Raw genomic sequence first — 26288 nt, 5'->3', positions numbered from 1 at the left:
CACCCTTAATGATTAGTTCCATTGATGTCAACAAAGGTCAATTGCCACATCATTCGATAGAATAAGCCCCTAGACCCTAGAACTAAATTGGGTGGAGTTTGATTCCAAGAATTTGGAATGGGACCCTACTTGATAGTAGATTGAGTAGAATCGAATCATTTGTTCACCCCTAATTTTTCCACACAGAATAATCACGAATGAGGGTGAGTTTGAGATATTGGTCTACTTCTCTTATCGCAAAGGAATATGGATATGGTTTTCTCTCCCCAACAGCGTCGGTTGTAGTAGCAGCTTAGATTCGTGCTTCCCTGGAATAGTTTTACATCCCCAAATGTAATTTTGTTATTCAATATTTCAACTAGGAGATTTTGGTTTTTATGATGTCCGACAGGGGTACAAATGATTTGGCCATGTTTAGTTATATATATATATATATATATATTAATATAATATGTTATATATAAATATTATAATAAGATACGTATAATTTATTATAAAATATAGGCCCATCCCGTTTTGGGCTTGGATTCATGATTCAGGCATGAAACTTAAGCCTGTTTTGTTTTTTTTTGAGGGGGGGAGGGGTAAAGAAGTGGGTGGGTATCCACCCCAGTTCTGCAAATTGTGTATATTTGGAGGTTGACCAACTATTCAAGCAATATATAGATTTCTCTTTCTACGGGTATTGGTCATTATAAAATTCATGTTTACATCTAAGGGCATTCTTGATGTTTAAAAATATTGAGATAATGGCATCAACAATTACGGAAAGGCAATTTACCCTACCCCTGTTCCCGTAGGTAGTATTATATCAATAAATAAATAAACCCCCCGGTACGGCTTAAGTCAAATATATAAGTATATAACGATTAAAGGAGTAAGGAGTTTTGATTGGTTACAAAAAAATACAAAAGGACTTTTGACCAATCACAATCCTCCGTAAATTTTAATACGATTTGATTGTTCGATTAATTATGAGCTTCTCAGGTATTATGCCTTTTCGGGCTTTTAACGGCAACGGGGGTAGTCCATCTCCCATGCCCACACAGAACTGTAGAACACAACTGACAACCCTCCGAGCTCCAAGCTCCGACCCGGGTGAAGGCGGGAATGAATCCCAATTCTTTCTCCGCTCCAACTACTCGCCAAACACCCAACCCACCACCCAGTTGGCACCAGAATGAAAAGATAGAAATCATAATGACATTATTATTTTTTCTTTAATTTTTTACATCGTTATTCTTTCCTACAACTAACTACAAGAAAAAGAATGGATTAACCCGTGTCCGTGACTCCGTGTGTGTGTGTGTGTTCATGAACAAAAAAAAAAAGGGGGAAGCATTTCGTTTTTAAGGTTCTATCTTTCTTTCCCCTCTTGTTATAAAAAAACGATCATTTACAGTATGCCCTAGTTACCAAAAAAAGAGTTCAGGCTTTCAGCCCAGAGCACCCAAAGAGAGCTGAATGGTTAGCCATCTTCTTCATGGCCACGTCTAGTTAGCAACGGGAACAGAAACCCTAGGGCTAGGGAGCCCCATGTACGCAATCCTGGGAGAGAGTCTGACCTTGGGGCTAGGTCGTGGCGACGGGATGGGATAATTTCCGATGGGTCCTGGCGTCACCCTTGGTGACAGGTTTACTTTCTCCAGTGCCCTGAATTGTAGCTCTGTAGGATACTCCCTCACACACCCAATTCGAGGCCCAGCTCCAGTCGTCCACTTCCGTGACAAACGGTTGGCCACGTCAAAAACTGCTTGCCCCATTCTGTCTGCGCTCATTTCCTTCTTACTATCTTCTTCAGTATTGGCGGTTCCACTCACATTCTCACCACTTGTTTTTTTATCTGCTGATACTACTACTGTTGCAGTTGGATGCTCGGCTGACTTTGAGTTAGACTCCTCCTGGTTGAGTTTGAACGAGGGGCAGTCGTCATCTATTGCACACCTCTGGAACAAGAAACAAAAATTAAGACAAGGGGATGATCAGAACATTTATGCAAACACCTTCTACACAAACATGTCCTATCACAATTGAGCATACAGAGTTATCAGCAGGACAAATTTGAAGCAACTATTACCTTAACATTGGAAAGGTCTACTTGGTTTTCCTCCAGAAAGCTAATGAATTCCTTGAAGTTCTCTTCCGTTGGATGATAGTGCCCACTGTATGGCCATATAGCCTGAAGAAGATGAAAAACAAGCAGTGAAATACAAGTTAAACCATACATGAATGATTATTCATATAAACATGGTTTCCATGAATGAAGCAAATTAAGCGCATTAATTCATTTCTATGGAATATGGATATGGTACCTCAAGAACCCCATTGTGGGCCACTAATCTTCCAGCTGCCGTTGTGGCCCCTCCTGCTAGAAAGCTGGAATGCTGAAAGACTCCCTTCTTCTTCTGTCCGACATACAATGCCCTTGATGTGCTCAGAACGAATATCCACTTTGATCCCTCAATCGTATCCACTAGCGTTCCGTTCTGTTTGTAGACGAGCTTCCCACTGTCAACGATCACTTCATATGCTTCCCTCTCTTTCTGCAGGACAGACAGACAGACAGAGAGACCCCCAAGTGAGATACATGGATTAATTTTAATTACACATTCATCACAAACATGATTGTAGTCTCAGTAAACAACATATACAGAAAACTTACTGGTCCAAGATATTTAATGCATTGCCGTTGCAGATCAGTCCTTGCGCACCTTTCGAGGTTTATCTCTTTGCCATCTCCCACATCCAACCTTCAATTTTGCCAAGTAAGAAGCTTAACAATGTGTAATTAAATGAGAATTTCTCAGACAACAAGGCAGTATACGGTCTGCTTACCAGTAGAAGAAAGGTTGGGTGCTTTCACTGTCAAACCAGACATCATAATAGAAGTGTAAATTGTGTCCATAACGATGGCGAGGATCAATCTGTATGCCAAATAAGGAGATATGACCCAGCTTAAATTTCATCTGTTTTTTCTATCACCTTCTTTAAGTCATAACTAATAAGCAACACCATTAAATGCAAAACACCCAAAAATGTCATCGTTCAACCTGAAGCAACCAGCTAGGGACAGACACAGATGTTCAAAGTCATATATTTGACAGACTCAGATATGACCAACCTGAAGCAACCCAAATTTTTTAGTTGATTTGTCTGTTCCTGCTAAGTCCTTAAGGTTCATAAACAAAAAACAAGAAAATAGGTCCATATTGCCAAACATCTAAATCAGTTTCTGAAGCATGTTCTACAGTGGCATTCCAATTGATGGGGTTTACGTGAACTTACAGCTTCGAGCCAGTGTTGCAGAGCTAATTTCTGAGCTTTCTCATCTTTGGACAGGCCCTTCCCCACCTATAAATATGAAAGCAGCATATCACCATAAAAATCATCCATTTCCGTTAAACAACAAACCTATTGAGACTTAAGGCTTCAGTTTATATCAAAACTCAATGAGTACCTTGGCAGCCCTTGTTCTTGCCCTTGCCCACCGTGAAACAGCAGTTTCTGTTTTCCTGCAGTCAAAGAAAGATACCGAGCTCTGCTTAAGAGCTGCAAAATCTAATGCCTTCCACCTGTAAAATTTTGAAGGAACAACACCATCAAACTACTGAAAAACCGAAAACTTCCCACAGAGAGGTGGAACCAGATTAAAACCAACATCTAGAAACATTAAAAAAAAAAGGTACAAACCAGAGCTCTTCAACCACAACTGCACAGTCCGCAAGGTTCCTTCGAGTCCTGTAACTTTTATAAACCTTCTGAAGTTTAACAGCAGCTGCATCAAGCTCGCTCACTGGCCTTGGGGAAAACAGTATCACCGGATCAGGAAGGGAACTTATGGGTGTCGATGCATTGACCGAGTTATCATCTTTGCTCTTCCAAGTAGATGAACTCAAGCTCTTGCTGTCTAAGACTAGATCCTTGAATGAAACAGTTGTTTCAAGCTTTAGCTTTGGGGGTACTGAATTCTTGAAACTAATGGGCTCTTCAATGATCACCTTGTCCGACCCATCAGACTTCAAAACGGCCTCTGTATCTTCTTTCTTGAAGCTAACAGTTCTCAAGGTCATTTCCCCATCTTTTCCATCAAAGTTGATGGATCTCACTGTAACTGTTTTCACATTGTCAGCAGCATATCCAAGCATCCGGATTTTCAAGATTTCTTTCCAGGCTGATAAAAGCAAGGAAAGTGATAATCCCATTGAAGAAAAGGCAGCAACAGAGTCCAATGTCCGAATAGCGAAAAGTCAAGCTGCTTTAGAAGATCGAAGAAAACCATGTAAGTTGTAAAACTCCACAAATTCTTGCAACTTGCTAGTTTGAAGAAAAAGAAAAGGATGAAAGTAGAAGGCGATGAAGCCCAAAAGAGGAGAGAAGAGTTTTCTCTGGTTAAGCACCCAAAATCACTAGTTTTCATTTAAATTAATTAAAAACCCCAAATTCGTAGAAATCTGAACTAGACCCAAAACCCAATTCATTTCCACGACAAGAGTCCTGATTAAGAAGAAGAAGAGGGTAGAACCGGAAAAGCGAACGGAAAACAATAAAGACATACTATGGAAAGATGGAAACATTGTTATCCAAGAACAAAAAGTCCACGAAAAGGAAGAAGGATGAAGGTTCTGTTACCTAAAAGTTGAAGATAACGAACACCTCCGCGAGGTCTCGGGGGCAAAATCCTGGTGAAGGTAAAAATAGCTGCTTTGGACGAGACTACCGAATTCGTAACCAGCTACCCGGTTTATATATCGTAATGAAAGGACCCATCAATGGAAGTCAAACCAGAATGTTAGTCAGTAGAAGAGAATGATATTGAAGAGGGGGGCGGGGGAGCAAAGTAAAGCGAGCAAAAGGAGCCGTGGTCCAATGTGTACGGATCGCCGACGTGTTCACTTTTTTATTGGTTTCATAGCCCACTGTACACGATCTATTTGTAGTTTGTTGTTCAAACCTTCAAATACGCAAAAGACAAAGATCGAGGCATCCAAAAAGAGAGATTGGGATTTAGTAGTTTTGCTTCGGAGTCCGATAATCTTCTGATAGGACAAAAAAGTTAAAAAGGGGGTGACAGCACGAGTTTCCACGGGTGGAATTCACGACACAAGTGTAGAAAAAATTTTTGGAAGAAAATAGAGTAGGCGGTCAAAGTTGTAAGTTTCTTTCTTTTTTCTCGGTTCTGGGCTCTCTCAAGCTTCCATGAAATAACCTGAAATTGAAAGGAGTATATAATAGAACAGGGAAGATAGAGTTCAGATTTGCGCCCCACCTTCACACCTCATCTCAGTGTATATTCCGATACACGTTTGGGATTTGTTGTGGGGTGCAAATCTGAACTCGGGAAGATAGGAATGGTAGATGATGACAGACACAGACAGTCAGTCATCTGTTACCGTGACTAGAATGCTATTCCCAATTCCAATTCCCATAGTCCGTCCACACCTCTTTCTAAGTTTCTAGTCATGTACACAGAGTTACACACGCCCCGCCATCATCAATAGAAAAATAAAAGGATGTTGTAGAGTCCCAAACACGGCCCTTTGACATTTCCAATATTCAAAGAAACAAAGTTTATGCTGCATAATCCTAAAATTAAAGTTAAGGAGTGAATAAGATTTTTGGCTCAACTTTCTGTTGCTGTCTCTCTGCCTTACTTTTCCTTCCAAACAACCGATATACCTTTTTATTTTTGTTACAATTTCTTTCTAATTTTTTAATATAAATAGTATTTTTCTCCTCCTAGTTTGTGGGGTTCTGGTTTGTGGATCAGAATCCATTTAATAGGTGGGTTACATTTGGTTGGAGTCCTGTAGAAGTAGAACATACAACGCACTTGGTCCAGCTTATTAAATCCATTTGTCCTTGTCCATCCAACTGCTTCGGTGCATGAATGAACCTTTGGATGTTGTGTAAGATTAGGAGTTGTTTACAATTATACAACAAAAACTGTCCCAATATGGTTCTAATATAATTTGTGTCTCCACGTCTCGCCATAAAACTGAAACCCACTCTACCTGTAATATGCGGATACAGATTTGGCCTCCATTATTCTTCTCCTGTGATGGTTAGCAGCCCTCCAAACCCACCTTGGACGCATTAAATATCACAACCCTCCAAATTTTAATATTTTTTTTGATAGATACCCTCCAATTTTTAATTACACTTCAATATATTGGATAAGAGATGGAGAGAATTGGGATTTGCCCCAGCGTGGCTCACACATGGGCCGGCCCGACCCCCAGACATGCTTGAACACGCAAAAGAGCTCGCGGGCTTAATCTCGGGTCAAAAAGCCCGGCCCGCAATAAATTCAAGTCGGGCTCAGGATTTGCTAAAATAGCCCGACCCAATCCGACCTATAGATTAAAGTTAAAAAATCCTAGTCGAACCCCTCTTCTCTTTCACCTCTTTCGAGCCGAACCTCTCTTCTCTTCAGTCTTCACATCCTCCTCAGTCCTCAGTCCTCACACTCTCAAGCAACCACACAACCGGCGAGGCGGCGAACATTCTCTGTTCCTCTTCTCACTTTCTCTCTTTCTCTCTCTCTCTCTCTCTCTCTCTCTCTCTCTCTCTCTCTCTCTCTCTCTCTCTCTCTCTCTCTCTTAGACGCGAATTGATCACTGTTGAAATCGCAGCTTACAGTCACCGCGAACTTGGGCTTCGGGCTTGGGCTTTTTATCAGGGTCGGGCTCGGGCTCAAGTTGTAGGCCCGTTGGTCGGGCCTGAAAAATTTCCATTCATGAAGAGTAAAAGCCTGACCTAAGCCCAGCCCAACCCGGCCCACGAACAGGTCTACTCACACTGGTCTCAATCTTCTCCTCACAGAGTGCACCTCACACCGCCCCTTCCCGCCATGCATCGGGAACATCTTCCCATGAATAAAAATTTACAATTTCGAAAAAATTTCCAATGCACAACTGAAAATGAGCTGTGATGTTGGTGTGAGGTACACTCTGTGAGTAACAGATCCGATCTCTGACTTCACAGCCACGTCCCACCCTGTATTAGGAATATTTTCCCTATGAAATAATAAATACAAGTATGGGAGATATTTCTAATGTATGGTCAGAATATGCTGTAAGGTTGGTGCGATGCGAGGAGCAGATTCGAACTCAGATGGAGAATAGTTTTCTTAAAGTTGGTTACAAGTTAAAACACATGTCATCTCATTGGGCATATTTTTGACATGTAGGGGTGTCAATTGGACTGGATTTGGTCCAATCTGATCCAATCCAATGTGAATCCATTACAAATGGACCAGGTCCAATCCAATCCAACGAATATTTTGGACCGGTCCAATTCAATGACTGAACCGTCCAATCAATTCAGATTCTTTTTAATTTAGATTAGTTTCTATCCAAACCCGGTCCATTAACACCTATATTCTTATCTTATATCAATGGAAAAGATATAGACTGAATCCAACCCAATCGAATATAAATTTATTACAGACGGATATCAGGTCTAATCTAATCTAATAAATATTTTGGACTGAATTGATTCAATTTAATATTTCTATTATTGGTCCAAGTCCAATCTAAAACCGGTGTATTTGACACCCTTATTGACATGGACATCATTTTTGACTGAAACAGAACAACTTCTTGATCCATGGACCGATTGACGGTCGGAGGCAAGTCATTTGAAGTTGGGAGGGGCATGTTATAACCGTGTACTGGGTCGTCGGGTGACTCGGGTCCACAATACAATCGCAGAAACTATGTGCTCCGACAGTCCGAGTCTGACTCATTAGTTGCCTAGCCTATTATGCCTATGCCGTGTATTGGATTGAAGTCTATTTAGCGTGGTCCAACGCCTCTCACCTTCCAACAAGTTATCAATGAAAATGGCAATGACTTCAACTCTATCCCAAGTCCCAACCATGTTATGTCATTTACGTGTCTTTCAGGCCCCATGTATTTAATCCAAGTAATTTCATGTAACGAGTGAGGTTGAATAGAAATTTGGTTAAGTTTTGGATTGATAATCTTGACTTCTCATATCAATTTGGGTTCATGTCAAGTTCCATCTTAGAGTTCATCTGAAATTGGCGTTTAATCACATTTAATTTATCTAATTCATACCCCGGTTTAATAAAAGAGAGTAATAAAAGGTTTGAAGAGACTTTTAACGAAAATGGTAGATATATTATAAGCATTGAGTATTAGATAGATAGAGAAAGAGAAATAAAAAATAGTAATATTAAATTGTCCCGATCTATACATTGGACATTATCGTAAATGCATATATAGTATCCATAAGTGAAGGTGATGGCCCTATATAGAGACATAGGTGACACAATTAATGCTAGTGGTTCTTCATGTATTATAAGTGGGTCCCAATTTGATGATTTTGCAAAGGTGAATAAAAATATAAACATCAATGGACGAATTTAGTTAGTCGAAGAGCACGTTGATAAGATTTTGAGTTTGAAACAAGGAACAGTATTGTTTATTTCTCCCTTTAATCTTTTTGTTTAACAGGACTAGGTGCAAAGTCAAAGCTAAAGCCATATTTGAGTGCTTCAAAAATAAATGTGATGCCTATGACATATGTATGGTAGGGGATGAGGATGTTGAAAAGTCCATTGAATCACAACTAGCTGGTACAGAGGATGTGGTCTGGTCATTGGTTCCAATTGATTTGACCCTCTGATAATCTTGTTGGCCCTTCAATTCAATGAATTTCATCAACAGTTAAGTCCTTTTTGGTATATTAATGAATTGATTAGTCTGAAAATATTGTCAACTATATGTGGGATGATATTGAGCCGGGCCAGGGGCCCAGGCCGGATTTTCATAGGGGTGTTAGAACATTTTGAGCTGCCTGGACCCAACCCGCACCCTAGGGCTAATAATATATATATATATATATATATATATATATATATATATATATATATATATATATATATATATATAAAAGCCTGCTTCTATGTGGGTCGATGTAAAAATTAAAATTTATGCCTAATTTTGTAAAGGAAAAATACACCACATAAAAACCGACTCAGAATGGAATTTGCTTTTGCGCTTGACAAACACCTAATTTTGTACTTAGAGTTATAAAAGTTATTATATTCTATGAATTGAAATCTTCTCCTCGTATTCAAAACCCTAAATTTTAAAAGAGTTATAAAATTATACATAAAAGGCATGTATTTAATCCAAGCCCAATCGGATTTTTAGGCCTAAGGGTTTGAGTATCAGGCCCAACCCACACGGTTCCAAACTTGATATAAACCCAGTCAAGGCGGGTTTGATTTTTTATTTTTTATTTTTGTCTCTATAATATCCATCCCAAGTCTCTGCTACAACTAACAAAAAAACTTTACCAATTAAAAATTTCTGGGACCTGCTATATACGAGATGTGCAGACAAAAATCATATTGGAATGGTTCATCTCTTGAAAGTTTTTGTTGGGAGGCGATTTAGACTCGGTCATTAAAAGGTGCTTGCACCAAATTGGGATCTCCTCCCAACTAAAACTGTCCCAGCGGATGCATCGTTGGGAGAAGATCCCAGACTCGGCCTGTAAAATTGTAGGGGTCCAGTCCTATGCCCTTGTCGTCCATCTGGATCTGGACCGCTTGGCTTGACTATGGGTGGTGTTTGGCCAGAGCACATGTCTTGGGAAACCTTGATGTTGTGGAATTCATTGGATGGCTTGAGATGAATCAAACCTGTTGTGGGACCCAGTAGGTGATTAGGCTTCAGTTAGTAAGGTAGTTAGAGTTTTAGACTGACCTAAGACTCCTGAGAGGAGTGCATGGAGTCGGTTAAGTGCTGCTGATTCACAACAAAGAGCTGCCAGTATTATTATAAAATAGAGGTTGATGGAGCATTTGGTTATAAGTACAAAGGAATGCCTCTCCCTCTTTAGGCGATCGTAAAGCTCCATAAATATAGCTATACACATGCATCTTCAATCCATAGAGTGAAGAGCAACCATGACTAGAGATTGGCCTTTTCTTTGTTCGGTTCTTGCATAAAAGTTAAGAAAGAGTAGCAGTTAGGTCTCTCAATACATACCTTATCATTGGTTTTGTTTTTGAACACAAAAACAAACTGATAGTCTGATACATCAACAAATTTTTTTCGTTATTGCTGACATACAAAAGAAAACCAGCCATATTGTAGAACACCCCCTAAACGTTTTCAGAATGTACAATGTTCCTAGATGCTTCCTAATGCATTAGAAACTTCAGTTTTTTGCTATCAAATCCCCGTTCTACTTTGTCCAAAGTTTAAATAGGGGATGTGGATTCTTGAAAGATTTCTTGGTTTGGGCGTCCATTATCCAACCTAATGGTAATTCCAAAGTCAAAACTCTAATTTTTGTAGCCAGCCAGGCCTGCATTTGATAGCCTGGAGCCTGGAAGGCTGAGTTTACAAGGGGGCGCCCCACAATATATCCCCACCGTGTATTGGGAATATTTTCCGATGACAATATCAGAATCGATGATGTTATCATTGGAAAATATTTCCCATGCATCGCAAGGATGTGCTGTGGGACGTTGTTGGGTGCAGATCTGAACTCGTGGAGGCCTATGTCTAACCCACCCAATCCAGACTGCCCTGGCAAAATGCATTTTTGACTTACACTGTATTCGTGGTATGCAGTTGGAATTCACATCTCTGCCCCACAGAACATATTCGCCGTGCATTGCGAATTATCTCCCAATGATAATATCAGAATCAATGATGTCATCATCGGGAGATGTTCCTAATAAATGGCGGGGATGGTGCTGTGGGGCGGAGATGTGATCTCATCATGCACTTGTAGCGCTTGTATCGACCTGAGACCGAGGGTAAAGAAGACAACCTTGGTCAAAATAAAGTATAGGGTTGGAGAAAACTTTAGTTGTCCATGATCTACAGCCTGAGCTGTCAACATCTCTCTCCCTGCTGCTGCTGCAATATCTTGTCTGTCAGTTCACAGAGCAACTGATACTGTTACATTACATGGAGTGTGTGAACTATAGGATGTATATGTTGACAGCCCAGGCTGTCCAAGTTTAAAACAGCCTATAACTAACTGCTCATCAGTGGCTATAGGATGTATGTGTGTATGTTTTCCTTTCCTTTCACATGAAAACAGACACAGCTTAGAAGTTTGTTTGCCAAAATGCTAACCACTATTCCAAGATGATGGGCAGTTATAGACGGTGCTTTGCTCTTTAATCTGACCTTCCAATCCGTTTGGTTCGTGGGAATAGGGGTCTGGAATCAGAACGGTACAGGAATTAAATAATTCCGGTTCCAATTCTAAAGGATTTGGATTCCAAGCAAATTTAGAAATTAGGATGCATGCTGAGTTGATTTGAGAGGGAGACCTAAATAGCCGAATATCATTGAACGACTGAAGAGACTGCTCAAAATTACCAAATGGCGTTGGAAGAACCACAACTCCTACCCCACTCTCTACAAGTACAGACTACAATCACATCCATCACTTTGAAATGAAATTTCAAGCCTTCCCTCTCACCAGAAGAATGTAGTTGGAGTACTGTACTCTCTAGTAGGTGAGAGTGAGATTTTGAGAGGAAGAAGATAGACGTTTAGAAAACAATGACCATATATATATATAGACCAGACTCCAGATCTAGCAACCAAACAAAAGGACAATGAGAGAGGGATCAGAAGACCCAAAAGATAACGGCCTGCATGATGTACTTAGATGCTTATGAAATCAACACCGGCCACTGGATTGGAATCTTTCATGTTGAGCATGGGTAGAATATGGTGACGCTCTGTAGGCAGCAACAATTGAACCCTTGCTCTCTCGTATATACTAGCACTAGCAGTTAAAATCGATCAGCTGAGTGGCTTTGTTCCGCCGCTACAAACTGAGCCAGTTCGAGGTGACAAGCAGTGATCTTCTCTCCCTATACATACATAGGTGAGGTGGTAGAGTAGACTGTATTTCACCACAGTGAATGATCAAATCACTCAATCACAATTCACAAAGCCTGCTCAGAAAATCAAGAAACCCTAGGAAACAGTAAGAAGTATGAACAACAGCAAACACCCACAACGATTTTACCACGTTAAGCTTCTTATCAAATCCTGCTTTGCTTCCACTCCATTCCCATTATTTGATTCATTAAAATCCACAAATCCTCTTTGGAAATGCTCCACAAACTCTGCTTTTTACTGTGGGGTGGAGAGGTTTGGTCTTTTAGCCCCCAGACTCCAGTCACAGCAAAGCAAAAGCAAGACAGACACATGGGTGCGGTGCATTTAATTCCACCAGTCGTTAAATGGATGGATTAAAGCAATCTCTCTCTCTCTCTCTCTCTCTCTCTCAACTACTGGGTTTAATTACAGTTGTACTTGCAGTGTTGCAATGTTGCAGTCAGTGGCTTTCTATTCTTATTTATTGAAGATGACATTAGCATTTAGCATGTTGTTACAAAAGTTCTCCATTAAGCAACCCTATTACCTCAAAAGAGGAAAGAGCTCCGGGAAACTAGTTTACTATCTTGGTTAAGTTCTTTTACATACAAAGGTACACGGTACACCCCAGACCAGACCAGTTCAATCTCCTAGACTATGAGTACTCTGGGTGTCCCAGAAGGCCATAGCTTCTTTGATCAACCCTCAAAATTCCATGGATCCATTAAATTAAACCGTTAGCATTGTCCAACTGTGGGTGATCACATTCTATCAATAAATCAGCTGCTGGATTATGAGCAATTATATATTCTTCTCATCTTTAATTTCCATGTTTAAATCCACTGAAAGTCTGAAACCCATCATCATTTTTTATTTGTAAGAAGAAAACTTAAACGTAATAACTGATCAATTAGTCCTTCACACTTTCCCAGAGTAGAATTCTTGAATATGCTAAATGTAATTTCTGTTTGTAACCAAGCTTGCTTCCCAGGTTCCCATCCAAACTAATATTATGATTTACTGCGTAAAAAACCAAATTTTGATGGAAGATAATTTATAGGGTACAGTCAAGTACACTGAAGTACCTCCGAAAGTACAACCAAGTATCTTCAAAACCAATTCAAACCATGCAACTAACAGCGTAAAATCAATAATCACAACACTCCACTTTCGGACCCACTGTTTAATCAGTTTTGGCTGACGTCTTCAAACAAAGAGACGGTGTGGATTGATCAAGTCACCAATTTGATTAAGGCAATCTTCACTATATCTGACTAAATTAATTAGTCTGAGTATGAATGCAGAAGACCCTTTTTGTAATTGGATATGCTGCATTATCTCTGCATTTTGTAATTGGGTTATTGCTTCTCTGGATGTCTTTCCTTGAAAAGGAATAGAAATTATCAGAACAAAAGGCTCCGCAGTCGATGCAGCCTAGGATTTTTCCTAAATTCTCTAAATATCGTAGGGGTTCGCTAGGTGTTTAAGACCCAAAAAAGGAAGCTGTTTCCCGAGCTGAAGGACCGGCTCGAACCGTACAAGTTTAGATGCATCTGTGGACAGAAGGTGGTGTTTGCTTGCATTCAAAGAAAAGACAACAGAGAGTTTGAATTGAGAAAGAGAGAAAAGAGGGACAGAGAAAACGGATTAATCATATGGTCTTCAAGTGAGTTGTCAAAGGGGGATTTGAGTGATTTGAAACTGTTTGATAAGAGAGAAGGATCACTTGTCTAAGAAGCAAGATCTTTCTATCACGCGAGAATAGGATAGACCTATGCGCAGGGGATTGAGACAAATCCAATATAAGAGTATTAGAAAAGGAGTTAATAAATAGGTGATGTCGAGCTTGCTTTCTGGTCCAGGGGGCAGGAGCTTCTTGTTTTATATAGGCTCTTCTTATCACTTTCTTACATATTGTATATACATAGTCAACAATCATATCTGTCCTGTTGAAGTATGAGTTCTTTCTCTCGACATACAGAGTCTCATAATCACCATATCATGTGGGTTTCTGTGGAACGGAAGAGAATAGCATTGTTTCTTGTATTAGTTACAACTCTGCAGATGGTGAGTTGGGTTTCTGCAACCAGCAGACCCATTGCAGCATATGGTGGTGCTCGTAATCCAGGTTATTGGAGCCTCTGATCTTTCTTTCCTCCCAACTTAAGGGGAGCATTTGTTTCGTCTTATCATGTTCATTCACTTTGGTGAAAATCTCTTCTCTTTCTTAAAATTTCTCCATATGGTGATCTGTATCTGTTTGGTTTTACCCAACTTTCCACTTGAGACATTGTTCTCCTTTATGTTTCTTCCTTTTCTGGTGTTAAAACGGATATCATATTATTACTTTTCTTTTCTAATATTTTCGTGCTTCGTCAATGACAGGCCAAAGTCCAATGTCTTTACATGCTACCTTCGACCCAAAACAGGTAATAATAACACTGAAAAGTCGATTCTCTGTCTTTCTCTCAAATGGGATTTGTTGTTTACCTATGTTTGATTGTCTCTTTTAAAGAGTTTCAAGAGTACAGGGGGAATATTGGTGAACGAAGAAGCTATTAAATCGCTGAGCACTCTGGGTTCCAGACCACCAAACTGTCAGCGCAAGTGTGGACGATGCACTCCATGTCAAGCCATACAAGTACCAACGACCACCGACCATCTCGGTGTTCAATATGCCAATTATGAGCCAGAGGGCTGGAAATGCAAATGTGGGACTTCTTTCTTCAACCCTTAATGTTTTATACACTTCACACACAATGAGCCGCCCACCCTTGTGGCTTTCTCTCTCCATCTCTGTACATCATCATCTCCTTGAGAACGTTGTAGCTCTTTCATTTTATCCGGGGAGATGATATTACTCTTAATTAATTACTACTAGATTGATCAATTGGTTCACATAGATAATTCATTCCACCAAGTTATTATCTTCCCCCTCTTGCTCCTTCTTCTTTCCTTACACGGGTCCTAGCACACAATGATCTGTAGATGAATGGGAGAGCTCTCACGTGCTGCATGTAACTGGATCCAAGAATTTCAAGGAAGGTTGGGTCCAGAGCTTTGCACCCCCCACCAATGGAACCATTATAAAACAAGAGAGATGTTGAATGTGATCAGTTTTGGACTGAAAAACTAGTTGAATTAACTAGTTCACCTGAGCCCACCCTGCAGCACCAGTCACCTTCATTCTAGCTTCAATGTTAGAGCAATATGAGAAATTGAGAAGTGCTTCCTAGCAAAAGTTCATGTGTTCGATGAGTCATATTTACCAAATGGGTTGGGCATCTGTATCCAATGATCTAATGCTATTCTGCAATCTGCACTAACTCTTCATAAATTCCAATTTTTCATCTTTCATGGGATATAGATTGAGATGCTGACTGAGCTCCAGAAGATAAAAGAAAGAAACGTACATTTGCCATTAAATATAATAGTATATTGCTGTTAGCTTTAACAAAAGAATTAAAAAAAAGAAAAGTTATCGATGATCTGAAGCTGACAGATAGTCTAAAAACTATTTCTAGCAAAAGAACCAAAAAACAAAGAAAAGAAAAAAAAAAACTGTTCGCTGGCATTTAAAAGCAATGTATATTACAAAACAAGAATTGAGCTATTACCCGTTTCAAAATTGAAACCATATACAATGTGCAAGTTAGTCTTTGTTCTTCATCCATGCAAAAATAAGAGGACACAAGAAATGTACAGTCGCTGGATAAGCAGAGAGTGCATGATTCAATTCAGATAACACATCCAGCAAGCCATCTTGAACTCTATAACTGTCCAAAGCAAAACCCCTTGTCCCCACATGGCAATAGTGTCACACCTTATTTGGATTTCGGCAGATAGTTTTCCTTTTGTAGTAAGATATTTTAATATAATGCTATGCCTTCATGCAGCTGACACTGATTTAGACTTTTGCCGGGGTGGAACACGTAACCAAGACTTCATCACGTCGTATGCGGTGAAACCAATTGCCACGGATGGAACAATCTGCCACAAAGTAATACAAACCTTGTCAATCATCCCCTGTTTCACAAAGCTTTAACAAGATGTTGGCTAACAAGCCACCAAATTGAATAAAGACTCTGGAAACTGGAGAGTGTCGAACTTGAGTGGTGCTACTCGAGCTATCAGGGCATAGAGAACAATTGAACAAACACCAGGCACTGAGATGCCGTGAAAAAATGTAATTCACTAAGCATTTTCATAGAGCTTTCTGTATGGATATTCTTGCAAGGATCAAAGTTTCGATACCATACACCCCATATCGGGCGTATCATATCGTATCTTTTGGTTCCCAATACACCTGTTTACAAGGTGTTTTCGGGAATCTTTTTTCTAAATAATATATATAATTATTTTTAAAACCAAAAATAAATAAATAATTGGGGGTATCACTGAAAGTACCAATACACCTCTGACGATACACGATACTTTGAACCATGTATTCTTGAGTTTTTTTTTTTCTTTTGACATAAAATACCTGGGAATGATAGCAAACAACGAAATTTATACAACTCTTCCAAATTTTAAGGCTACAAACATGCTCAAACCCATGAAAAGACAGTTCGAGATAAAAGCTGAACAGATCAAGAGTTGCATAAACTCATTGTTTACTAGCAGTCTTCATATTGTTTACTATTAGCATTTCTCTAAATAGTCGTTGGCATCACATCTAGTAAGTCTAGTGTTATAACAGTGTAAGCTAACATCCAGACCATGCAAGATTTTAGACCCCAACACAATGGATCTGCAATACTCTTTTGGTCTGTCTGTTTTAATGTAAAACAGGCGGAAGAATTCTCAATCTGAAACTTCAGTTATTTTTCTACCTTTTCTATGTCAAAAACATTTTTTTCTGGCCCTTCTACGTGAAAGCAAATGCATACTTTGTGTTAAGAGAAAAGGAATAAAGTGACTTGTAACAATTCAATTACTAACTTCTTCCGGCCAAGAACAGAGTCAAGAAGACAGTCGGATAAAAATTGACCTGGGGAGACCTTTATGGGACTGAACGGTTAAGATTGAACTCTGGCATATCTCCTGATGTTGTTCTTATAAGCAACTCTAGATTTTCATGTCAGGCACTATAGTCATACTGAGATCAATTTTCTATCAGCAAGACTCCAAAGGAAACATCCAAGTTGCATTAAGAAAGCTGATGAAATCTAGTACATGTGGAGTAGTGTATCCATTTTGAGAACGGGAGGATTGTGTATCAAAGATCCTATAACAGATTTGTCAACAAACTGGTCATGCAAAACAGACTACAGAAAGGGAGTATATTCTGTAATTACCTTTAAATAGTTGATGCTTAGGCCAGCAAACAATTGTCTCCATCCTTGATTGCGGATGATGGTGGTAAGCCCTTGAAATGTGCCCCTGTACCTAGGATCACCTCCTTGGTTTGATGGTTGAAGACTCTGAATCTGAAACGTCATAGTTCTAAGAACTCAGAAAAGATTACCAGTCAAAGGTTCAAGCCGAATACGGTGAAGGTTATCCCCAAGGTAACTGCTGGATGGAAAGTTTCCCAACTGCATGGCAGCATATTGAGGCTGTTGGGCTGTCAATTCAAATAAAAATTCAACTTGATTGACCACTGTGCAACAAATAGATTTACCAAGTATTGGTTCTAACCTCCAGATCACACAACATATCTGCCACAGTATTGTTGGGACCATCCTTTCCTATCCAGTTAATACCTTTGCTTCCCTCAATTCATTGGTACTGGACCAAGGAGTAAACAAACCAATCCAGTATCATTTTGATATCTTACTAGAACATTGAAATTTTATTATAACTGATAAATGAAATAAAAAAAACACACTATTAATTGAATATATAAGAAATAACAGAAAAGGGGCAATACCTGCATCTGTCTCCTCACCACATCCAGTGGGTATGTGAAGGTCTGTCCAAATAGCCCTGCTAGAGCTCCACAGGATAGGCGCATTATGATGGATTTTTGGTGTTCTTCAGGAACATGCCTCTTAAGTTCCTCGTATACATAGAACTTAAGACCAGCATATGGAAGAATTCCAATGAGTGTTGGACCTGATCAAAGTAGGCTTTTTAAGTGTTACTGCTTGAAAGCATATAAAAAAATAGTCATCCAAATTAATAGATGATTATGTAATATCCCCAAGAATGTTAATGGTATTACTAGCAAGCAATGCTAACATGCTTTTGAGATGGAGAGCAAAGGCCATAAGAAAAAAGCACAGGGAGCAGTTCTTGTTCTCCTCTTGAATATTTGGCAACACTACTTACCACAAAGATTAGTACATTCAAAATAATTGTTGCCACAAACTCAAAAGTTTTCCAACTTCAGTAGTTTCCATTAAAAAGTAGATAATAAATACAAAGAATATGGTCAATTTGGAAGATAACCTAGGACATGGAGATATCATGGCAAGTGCTTACCTACACCTCGATACAAAGCAAGGATGCCACCCTCCATGTAAACACTTCTAAAAACATCTTTTATCCCATTGTATACCGGTTGGGCATGATAACTATGGATACCATTCCTGAAACTTGCCTTGGTGTCCATCACCTATAAAATCTTGCAATGAACTCAAATTAGAGAAATGAAAAAAAAAAAAAAAAATCAATTCTCAAGCATCTATATCAACAATAAATTAACAACGAACTAAGAAGATTCACCAATAGGTGCCACATATTCTTGAGAATTAAGTAGATGTAGAGAAAACCATGTGAAACATACATTAATTTGTAGCAAATTCACAAGCAACTTATCATGCTCACAAACACCTAGTTGATTAATGTTTGGATTTGTGGTACCATTCTCCATTTTTTATGCCACAACAAACATGGAAATGATGTATGGAGTTGTGTTTCGTGATGTGCAAATATGGTTGCATAGAAAAACAATGCACAAATGCTTATCTGAACCCTTCAGGCAAATGTATCCAAAAAGTTAAGCCAATCACAAGATGATTTTGGAATTGATCATGTTGATGATTCATTAAGGCTTTCTTTGTTATAATCTAAAAGGAGCAAAAAATTTTAATTCCAAGATATGTCTGCCATTTTCAGCCTCTCCTACATTGAAATAAACACGGCTTAAGAAAAAAAAAATCATTTCCAGTCCTAATATGTGTGAAAGAAAAGGCCACAGATACAGCTCATTTTGAGAGATGTATGCACCTTTTACTATAATAAAGACAAAAAGAAAAACAATAGGTTCATACACTATCAGACCACACAAATTAAATCATGACCAACTGAGGTACTTGGGGTTTTATTCTCAATGCTTTTTAGAAGAGGGTTTTATTCTCATGGGAGAGAAGAGGGCATACCCATAATTTTTGGCAAGTATAGGAAAGCTAGAAATACACAAGGGTTGTGGTTGGATGTTAAGGTCTCCAGATCATTAGTTATTTCCATCTTTCCATGCAAATTGAATCGTGACTGAGGTACTTGGGGTTTTTTGTTCTCAATGCTTTTGAGAGATGTATGCACCTTTACTATATTAAAGACAAAAAGGAAAACAATAGGTTCATACACTATCAGACCACACAAATTGAATCATGACCGAGGTACTTGGGGTCTTATTCTCAATACTTTTTAGAGATGTATACACATTTTACTATAATAAAGACAAAAAGGCAAAACAATAGGTTAATAAACTATCAGAGGGCAGCCTCACAATTAAGTGATCAAACATGTAAGATTTAAGCCACTTGAGATATACAGAAAGGAACCCAACAATAAATAATTGTAGATTGATGTAATCCAACAATAAATAATTGTAGATTGATCACAAATAAGTGATCAAGCTTTGGTCCCTGCCAATACAAAACAGGGTGAAGCTGAATTTTGATGGTAGTTCAATAGGCAAGCCGGGACACTCAGTTATAGGGGGTGTTTTCAGAGATGGAGAAGGCAGGAATTTAGCATTGTTCTTGGGCCCAATAGGAGTGGGAGACTTTTTGAGAGCAGAAATCATGGGATTACTATAAGGTGTAAGATATGCAAAGCAGTTGGGACTACAACAAATCAAAATAGAAGGGGATTCAAAGTTGGAAATTGGATGGCTGCAATCAGGTAGTTTGGGAGCATGGACACGTAGACAATTGTTAAGGGAAATTATCAGCCTAGCAAGGGAGATTGGTGCTTGCTTTAAATGGATAAGAAGATCAGATAATGGACTAGTGGATATATTAGCAAAACAAGGGACTGTTAGGGGGAATATGTTTTGGGCAGTGTTGTAATTCAATGTTTGTGGTTCAACTCCGTCTACTAGGGGTTGTCAGTTGTATTTTGAAAATTCATTAATAAAGTTATCGTTTCCAATAAAAAACAATTTCTTACCACCAACAAATATCTCATGCTTCACACAACTAAAAAATCAGGAATTAACCACCCTCTGCCTTAAATGAATCGTTATGCTTACTTTTCCAGTTTACTTTCTCTCTGATTGTTGCCTTTGTTTTAATACATCTGAAATTTCTAACAATACCATCTGTTTGATCAGTCTACATAGGAAAAATACTTTTTCTATTATATTCTATTAAATTATAGTAACTGATTCAGTTTCAATTAAACTTCCTCAAATATAGAAATATGAAATAATTTTATAAAATATAACAATAAAGAATTTATCTTATAAAATTTCAATGAATAAGAAAATTCCAATTCAGTTGCACTAGTTTTGGAAAAATAAGTTAAGTACTGGACTATCATGCTTTATATTTTCCAAGTTAAATTCCATTTCCTATGTCAACTTAATTTTTTAATTAAATGCAGATATTTCATACTTATCACCTTGCATTTATTAAGAATTAGATGTTCGGATAAATCTAGGATTAACATGAGCACAAGTGAGTGGCTAAAAGGGATGGTGAGGTGGAGAAACAGAGCTTGGCACTGCCTGGGATTACAAGATTTATCACCTTCTAAGTTCTTACCACAGCCTGCTTTAAGAGTGAGTGGTTAAAAGGCATGATGAAGTAAAAGTCTACTTGTGAAACAGTTTGTGTAAAACCACATGTGTTAGAAGAGCAGCATCATTCCCCAGTTTTCCCTCGGGAAGATGGGGATGAAATTTTTATGTAGGTCAAGAGGTAACATTTAGTGGCAAGACTAACGAGGAAGATGGAAGATCTATTCGCTTTGAAGCTCAAAAATGAATCTCTTAAAAGTTTTTTTGAGGTTTAAGAAGGAACTGAAGAACCTATTGGAGTAACACTGTCATTAAATATAAAATATGAACTAGAATTGGGATAATGATAAATTCTTATGTTTCCATACATATTAAGCATTTATCTTTTAACTTTTTTTGGTGGCCCACAAAACAAAAGCAGAATGGCCAAAGGCCTAATATTATAAGTCCCAAAAACCAGAAAGTGTGCAACACCTATATAGTACATGATTCAGATCTCGTACAGAAAAACAAAAAAGAAAAGTAAGGTGGCAGGGAGAGAAGGTCTGGTAATTAATTACAGGAATGCACTCAGGTAAACTATCCAAAGACCATAAACAATGATAAATTTTAAAGAGGAAACAAAGAGCAAGGATATGGTTCCAAAGAACACCATGACAAATATTGGAAATGATGTTTAAGCCAATGCACATGCATGATTACTTGCATCCTCATGAACTTGTGGTGACAACCATTGATAATAATATGAGATACATAAATTCAATTTTATCAAACTCAGGGCACATAATTGTTAAAAAATAAATGCACCTAAAGGAAAGAAAAGTCATTAACAGAAATAGCAAAACATCAAAATACTCATAGTACAGTGGAATAAACTCTAGCTTGGCTGGAATACAAGTTATTTGTATGAATTACCTGATAAGCAAGTTTTGTTCGAGCTAAATCTAAGGGGTAAGTGCACAGAACTGCTGTTCCTCCAGCTGCTGAACCAGCTAAAAGGTCAATGGAAGGGCCTGTTCCCAGGGAAGGGTAATTGTTTATGATCCAACATCGGTACTGCTCATATGTCATGAAATGTAATGCTGCATACGGAACAATACGAAGAACACTAGCACCATTTCCTCTGAAAAGATATAACAGCCATACCTAAATAACTAGAGTGATAAATTGATAAAACTGGAACATAATTACTTGAACTCCCTAAATTTCAAACTTACTTATACAATCCTAAAATGCCTTCATGCTTCAGCAGCCTCTTTAGGGACTGAAAGACTCCTTGAGAATGAAACCCTTCCGTCCTTGTCTGTCATTTCCCAGGCATAAGAACTGCATGTAATTAGAAGGAAAAAAAAAAAAAACAAATACGAGAATCTAGCAAAATAAACTGAAGAAAGGCAGAGTAAGCAACTGAGAAATCTGACAGCACAAACAAATGACATAGTTTCATCATATAAAAAATCCTCATTATAATGGAATTAAAGGACCCCCCTTAATATAATTAGAAAATCCTGTCAATCGGCAACATTTGACATTTCAACAAACTAAGCCTACGGATTGAATATTTGAGAGTTGAGGTTTCTAAAAGAAGTCCTTGTTAACATCATCGTATTCTACAGAACAATTCAAACTTCTTGCAGCATGTTTTTCAACAAGGCTGACTTGTAAGAAGAAAAAGGATGGTTATATACAAGATAAGAATGCCAAGCTGAAAAAAAAGTAGTAATAATCACATTTAGGTTCTCGGAATAATACAAATCAGTCTAATTATTCATTGAAAAGTGATCGACATAAACGAAAAGTCTTCAAAACAAACTGGGAAAATGGGAAGAAGTATATCGAAATCACGTTCACCTGCATGAGTATCTTGACCCGCTCCAAGGGCGCAATTGCGGTCTTGGCAAATGCTCCGGCAGCGCCTCCGGCAATTAACTCCTTGACATAAGTAGGCAAGCAATCAACAAACAAAACCTCCCCACGGGCAGACGGCTTTTCAACAAACTCCGCTACATTGGTCGACAAAGCGGACCCTTGAGAGGAACCCATCTCAAATGGCAGAGGAATACGCACAGGAACGCAACCCTATCAACTTATACGCCGATAAACGTATGTATTGGAAGAAACCCAGTTGACTTAACCAGCCTGCAACTTAGCGAACTCTTTATCCCATCGGTCTCTCGGTAGACAGAAGGAGAAAGCTTTTTGTAGAAAAGGCAGATGCAATAGCATGAAAGTGCTCAGAAGAAAGTTTGATATCCCGGCATACCGAACCTGTTCTTCGAAGATAACCAAACACATCAACAGAAGCAAAGAATGATCAAATCCGCCGGAATGATCGGAAACCCTTCAATGAAAAACTTGTTCCCATGGATCCAAGACGATTTTCACCGATACCCATTTGAAATACGAGAGGAATAATCAACGATTTCGATGGAAGAAAAAAAAGGGGGGTGAAAGAGAATAGATTGACGAAAGCCAAAGTGAACCAGGATGAGTGGGTTAAGGAGAACAGGTGCAAGCTCTAGGGAACCAGACACGTTCTCCCTTACCGCGGCTGTCCTCCTCTCTCTGTGCACACACTATCGCGAAATTCCAAAGAAAGTTCGGTTAAATTAATTATTATAATAATTATTGTTGTTGAGTATATTCGTAGGTTAGAGCATTTATAGTTCATTGTCAAAGCGTCAGCTCTCAGTGGACGTTAACCGCCAAAAATACCTGGTCAACCGACCGTTAGACTACTTTTCCGCCAAACTGGCGGATTCAATGAGATTATATTGGAAGATGGTGGATCTTCGTCGTATAAAATAATCTCTTTTCACAGAAACGCTTGTTCCCGGTTTTTTATGACCGAGTCAACGTTTTATTTGGCAAATTGGCAGCTGTACCCTTGATTGGCTCATATTGTATACATTCAGAAATTCTGAATCCGGAATAGCGGAATATCCGAATATCCATCCACACAGAGACAAGATATTTATTATATCGGGAAGGAGAGAGAGGATTGGGATCATATTGGTCAACAACTTCTATTGGGTAAATTGCTCAAACCTCCCACCAACTTTTTCACCATTGCTGGAACCTACCTCGAGTTTAGTAATTGCAATTACTTCCCTCTAATTCTCTCGTACAGTTGTAAGTAGATCCCGTCTGATAGGATCTTTTAAAAACAGGTATAAAATGTCTAAAATATCCTGCATCAATTTTAGAAAAGAGGTTAGAAGAGTTTAGGATAGTGATTCAAATGAAGAGAAAGAAAATGTAGAAAATAAATAAGTAATTGTATGAGTGTTTTGAACATTTCCATTGCCTCTTTTTAGAAGACGAAGATTCTATCAAAAGAAGCTTACTTACAAGTTACAACTATGTCACCAAGTTAAGAAGAGTTGATTTCAATTACCAAACTTCAAGAGAAGTTTAAGCAATTACAAAAAATTCCATGGGATGTTTTAACAATTTACCCACTTCTATTCGATTTTTATAGAAGAGAGTCAGACTATAGGAGCCTGTGAAACCCATTGACGTATGCCACATGTTATGTTTGGATTTTGAAATTATGGCAAAGTTTGGAATGAGTACAAATACAAATATGTAGAATGCAAAATCATGTATTTTGTATTATCTTGCATGTATTTGCATGGTATACATTTGTATTTGTACTCCTTCCAAACTGAGCCTATAAGAACGTGTTAAAACCTATAGACGAATCCATAACGCCGAATTATCTAGAAGTTGGATTAGAGGGATTGAACCCACAAAACTAAAGTCCGTCCGATACTAACATCCGAGTATCCGACCCATTTGGGAAATATCCAAACAACAAAAGTTAGTGGGTAGGGATGCAAACAGATCAGGTTAGATTTGGATCAGGATATATCTAAATCTGATTCGATAAAGTATAGATCTAATCGGATTTCACAAATATTGATTCAAATTTGAATATGATAAGGATATCGGATATTTCAATATATATACAAGTTAAAAATAAATAAATAATATAAAAATCCAAATTGAGGATATCCAAATCCGAAAAAAAAAAAAAAGGATCGGACTTTGTATGATTGTAGCCCAATCCATTTTGCACCCCTATTGGTGGGTTCCAAACTATAATCAACCAAATAAAACTTCGCCATACATGGATGATAATTACAATGTTTATGATGATCAACATTACTAGGATAAAAAACAAATGATTAGAGCCAATAATCATCTTCCCTCACTAATAAATTAATAGACATGTTCATCAATCATCTTCCCTCACTAATAGATTAATAGACCTGTTCAGGACTGGGCTGGAGTGCAGAAACTTGAATCGGACTGGCCCAAAACCCCAGCCTGAGTTGTTTTGATAATTACAAATGCTAATCCATTTTTGCCCCCTAATTTGATACCTCTCATGCAATAGAAGGTAGGTTAGGGAAGGTTGAGAATCCCAGGATATTTTTGCACAATGGAATACATAGATTTCTAGGCTAAATTTTTTACTGTCTCAAATGGGTTTGGGTACGGGGTACCCCACACTATCAAATTATACTATTTGTGATAAACGAAGCAGGACCTCAAATACCAAAACCTTATCCACCAAAACAAGTATATTGCCTTCTTTTTTTGTAGTCCTATCAACTACTTGGTTATATGTTTTAGGCCCCGCTTGATTCGTGAGAATAAAGGGGTCTAGAATTAGAACCAGAATAGGCTAATCTGATTCTAACTGTTTGATTGGGAGGAATCGGAATTTCACTTTCATTCTTGTTGAAGTGATATTTCTCAATTTGAGGGAATGGACATTCCCTACCTCTTTCTTGGGAATGAAATCCCACTCATGCTGATTCCCATTTTCATTATTATTCTTATCTGAACCAAACAATGGGAATGGACCATTCGAATTCTAATTTGAATGGCAAACCAAACGGACCCTTAGTTTTTCTTTATTGCTCGTGTGAACAAAATATAACCACATTATAAATTTCTTTGTTATTACACTCTCTGTTTCATTGATATTATTATATATTATTCATTTTTTAACCTTGAGGTAGGGATCAAATGGATCCAATCAAATCAGATATAGGTATATCCAATTTTACTTTGTTTACGTTCAAATCCAAATCGGATCATATCTATCGGATATCTAGCAGATTTAAATGGAACTCAATTATAATTGGATATTGAATAATATAAATAAATTAGACTAAAAATTACCAAAATATTATATTATTAATAAAATGAGCTGAAATGGCTTTGCTATTATAATTTATGAATAAAATGAATTAAAAATTACTTGAATAAAATGTGAGCATATGGGAATTTAGTGAAAATACAACATTAAGACCAACTTCAATAATAGATATAATATAATTTTTAAGTATATATGAATATACATATATACATATCATATCTTTTCCATATCATAGTCGAACGCATATATATATGAATGTTAAAGTCATAGGCCCAAATAAACTTTCTTATCAGTAGGAAGTAGGAACACAGGG

At 38.1% G+C, this 26288-nt stretch overlaps 3 protein-coding genes across 4 annotated transcripts; 1 reads left to right on the top strand and 2 right to left on the bottom strand.

The window, feature by feature from the left end:
• Window positions 1-1181: 1181 nt before the first annotated feature.
• Window positions 1182-4923, bottom strand: LOC104600676 (IQ domain-containing protein IQM1). Of its 2 annotated transcripts, none has more exons than XM_010263757.3 (9): window positions 4630-4923; window positions 3691-4255; window positions 3458-3572; window positions 3286-3351; window positions 2836-2924; window positions 2663-2750; window positions 2313-2543; window positions 2078-2179; window positions 1182-1946 (listed from the first exon to the last, which is right to left on the bottom strand). In XM_010263757.3, the coding sequence occupies exons 2-9, from the start codon at window positions 4200-4202 to the stop codon at window positions 1494-1496; spliced, it is 1656 nt and encodes a 551-aa protein (XP_010262059.1). In that variant the 5' UTR covers window positions 4203-4255; window positions 4630-4923; the 3' UTR covers window positions 1182-1493. The 2 variants fall into 2 exon arrangements, with proteins under 2 accessions (XP_010262059.1, XP_010262060.1); XM_010263758.3 differs by having other exon boundaries at window positions 3691-4252; window positions 4630-4922.
• A 7567-nt stretch (window positions 4924-12490) lies between these two features.
• On the top strand, window positions 12491-15151 carry LOC104600675 (EPIDERMAL PATTERNING FACTOR-like protein 6). The gene is made up of 3 exons (XM_010263756.3): window positions 12491-14019; window positions 14277-14320; window positions 14407-15151. The coding sequence occupies exons 1-3, from the start codon at window positions 13848-13850 to the stop codon at window positions 14626-14628; spliced, it is 438 nt and encodes a 145-aa protein (XP_010262058.1). The 5' UTR covers window positions 12491-13847; the 3' UTR covers window positions 14629-15151.
• Window positions 15152-15286: 135 nt separating this feature from the next.
• On the bottom strand, window positions 15287-23433 carry LOC104600674 (mitochondrial carrier protein CoAc1-like). The gene is made up of 7 exons (XM_010263754.3): window positions 22654-23433; window positions 22020-22105; window positions 21718-21925; window positions 18318-18450; window positions 17764-17948; window positions 17189-17320; window positions 15287-15881 (listed from the first exon to the last, which is right to left on the bottom strand). Exons 1-7 carry the CDS (start codon window positions 22843-22845, stop codon window positions 15780-15782), a joined length of 1038 nt encoding a protein of 345 aa, XP_010262056.1. The 5' UTR covers window positions 22846-23433; the 3' UTR covers window positions 15287-15779.
• Between the last annotated feature and the right edge of the window lie 2855 nt (window positions 23434-26288).

The sequence above is a fragment of the Nelumbo nucifera genome, chromosome 8, assembly GCF_055504915.1.
Source record: "Nelumbo nucifera cultivar China Antique chromosome 8, China Antique-T2T, whole genome shotgun sequence".
NCBI lineage: Eukaryota > Viridiplantae > Streptophyta > Magnoliopsida > Proteales > Nelumbonaceae > Nelumbo > Nelumbo nucifera.
This window is presented reverse-complemented; position numbering and strand designations above follow the sequence as displayed.

Excerpts from the sequence above, each read along its gene's own strand:
- LOC104600675 (XM_010263756.3), top strand. The coding sequence starts at position 13,848 with ATGAGTTCTTTCTCTCGACATACAGAGTCTCATAATCACCATATCATG. Across the intron at positions 14,020-14,276 it reads TGGTGGTGCTCGTAATCCAG|GCCAAAGTCCAATGTCTTTA; the intron begins GTTATTGGAGCC and ends CGTCAATGACAG. Across the intron at positions 14,321-14,406 it reads CTACCTTCGACCCAAAACAG|AGTTTCAAGAGTACAGGGGG; the intron begins GTAATAATAACA and ends TCTCTTTTAAAG.
- LOC104600676 (XM_010263757.3), bottom strand. The coding sequence starts at position 4,202 with ATGGGATTATCACTTTCCTTGCTTTTATCAGCCTGGAAAGAAATCTTG. Across the intron at positions 2,180-2,312 it reads CCCACAATGGGGTTCTTGAG|GCTATATGGCCATACAGTGG; the intron begins GTACCATATCCA and ends CATCTTCTTCAG. Across the intron at positions 1,947-2,077 it reads TAGACCTTTCCAATGTTAAG|AGGTGTGCAATAGATGACGA; the intron begins GTAATAGTTGCT and ends TTCTTGTTCCAG.
- LOC104600674 (XM_010263754.3), bottom strand. The coding sequence starts at position 22,845 with ATGGGTTCCTCTCAAGGGTCCGCTTTGTCGACCAATGTAGCGGAGTTT. Across the intron at positions 17,949-18,317 it reads TGCTTTGTATCGAGGTGTAG|GTCCAACACTCATTGGAATT; the intron begins GTAAGCACTTGC and ends TACTTTGATCAG. Across the intron at positions 15,882-17,188 it reads TAAGCATCAACTATTTAAAG|ATTGTTCCATCCGTGGCAAT; the intron begins GTAATTACAGAA and ends ACTTTGTGGCAG.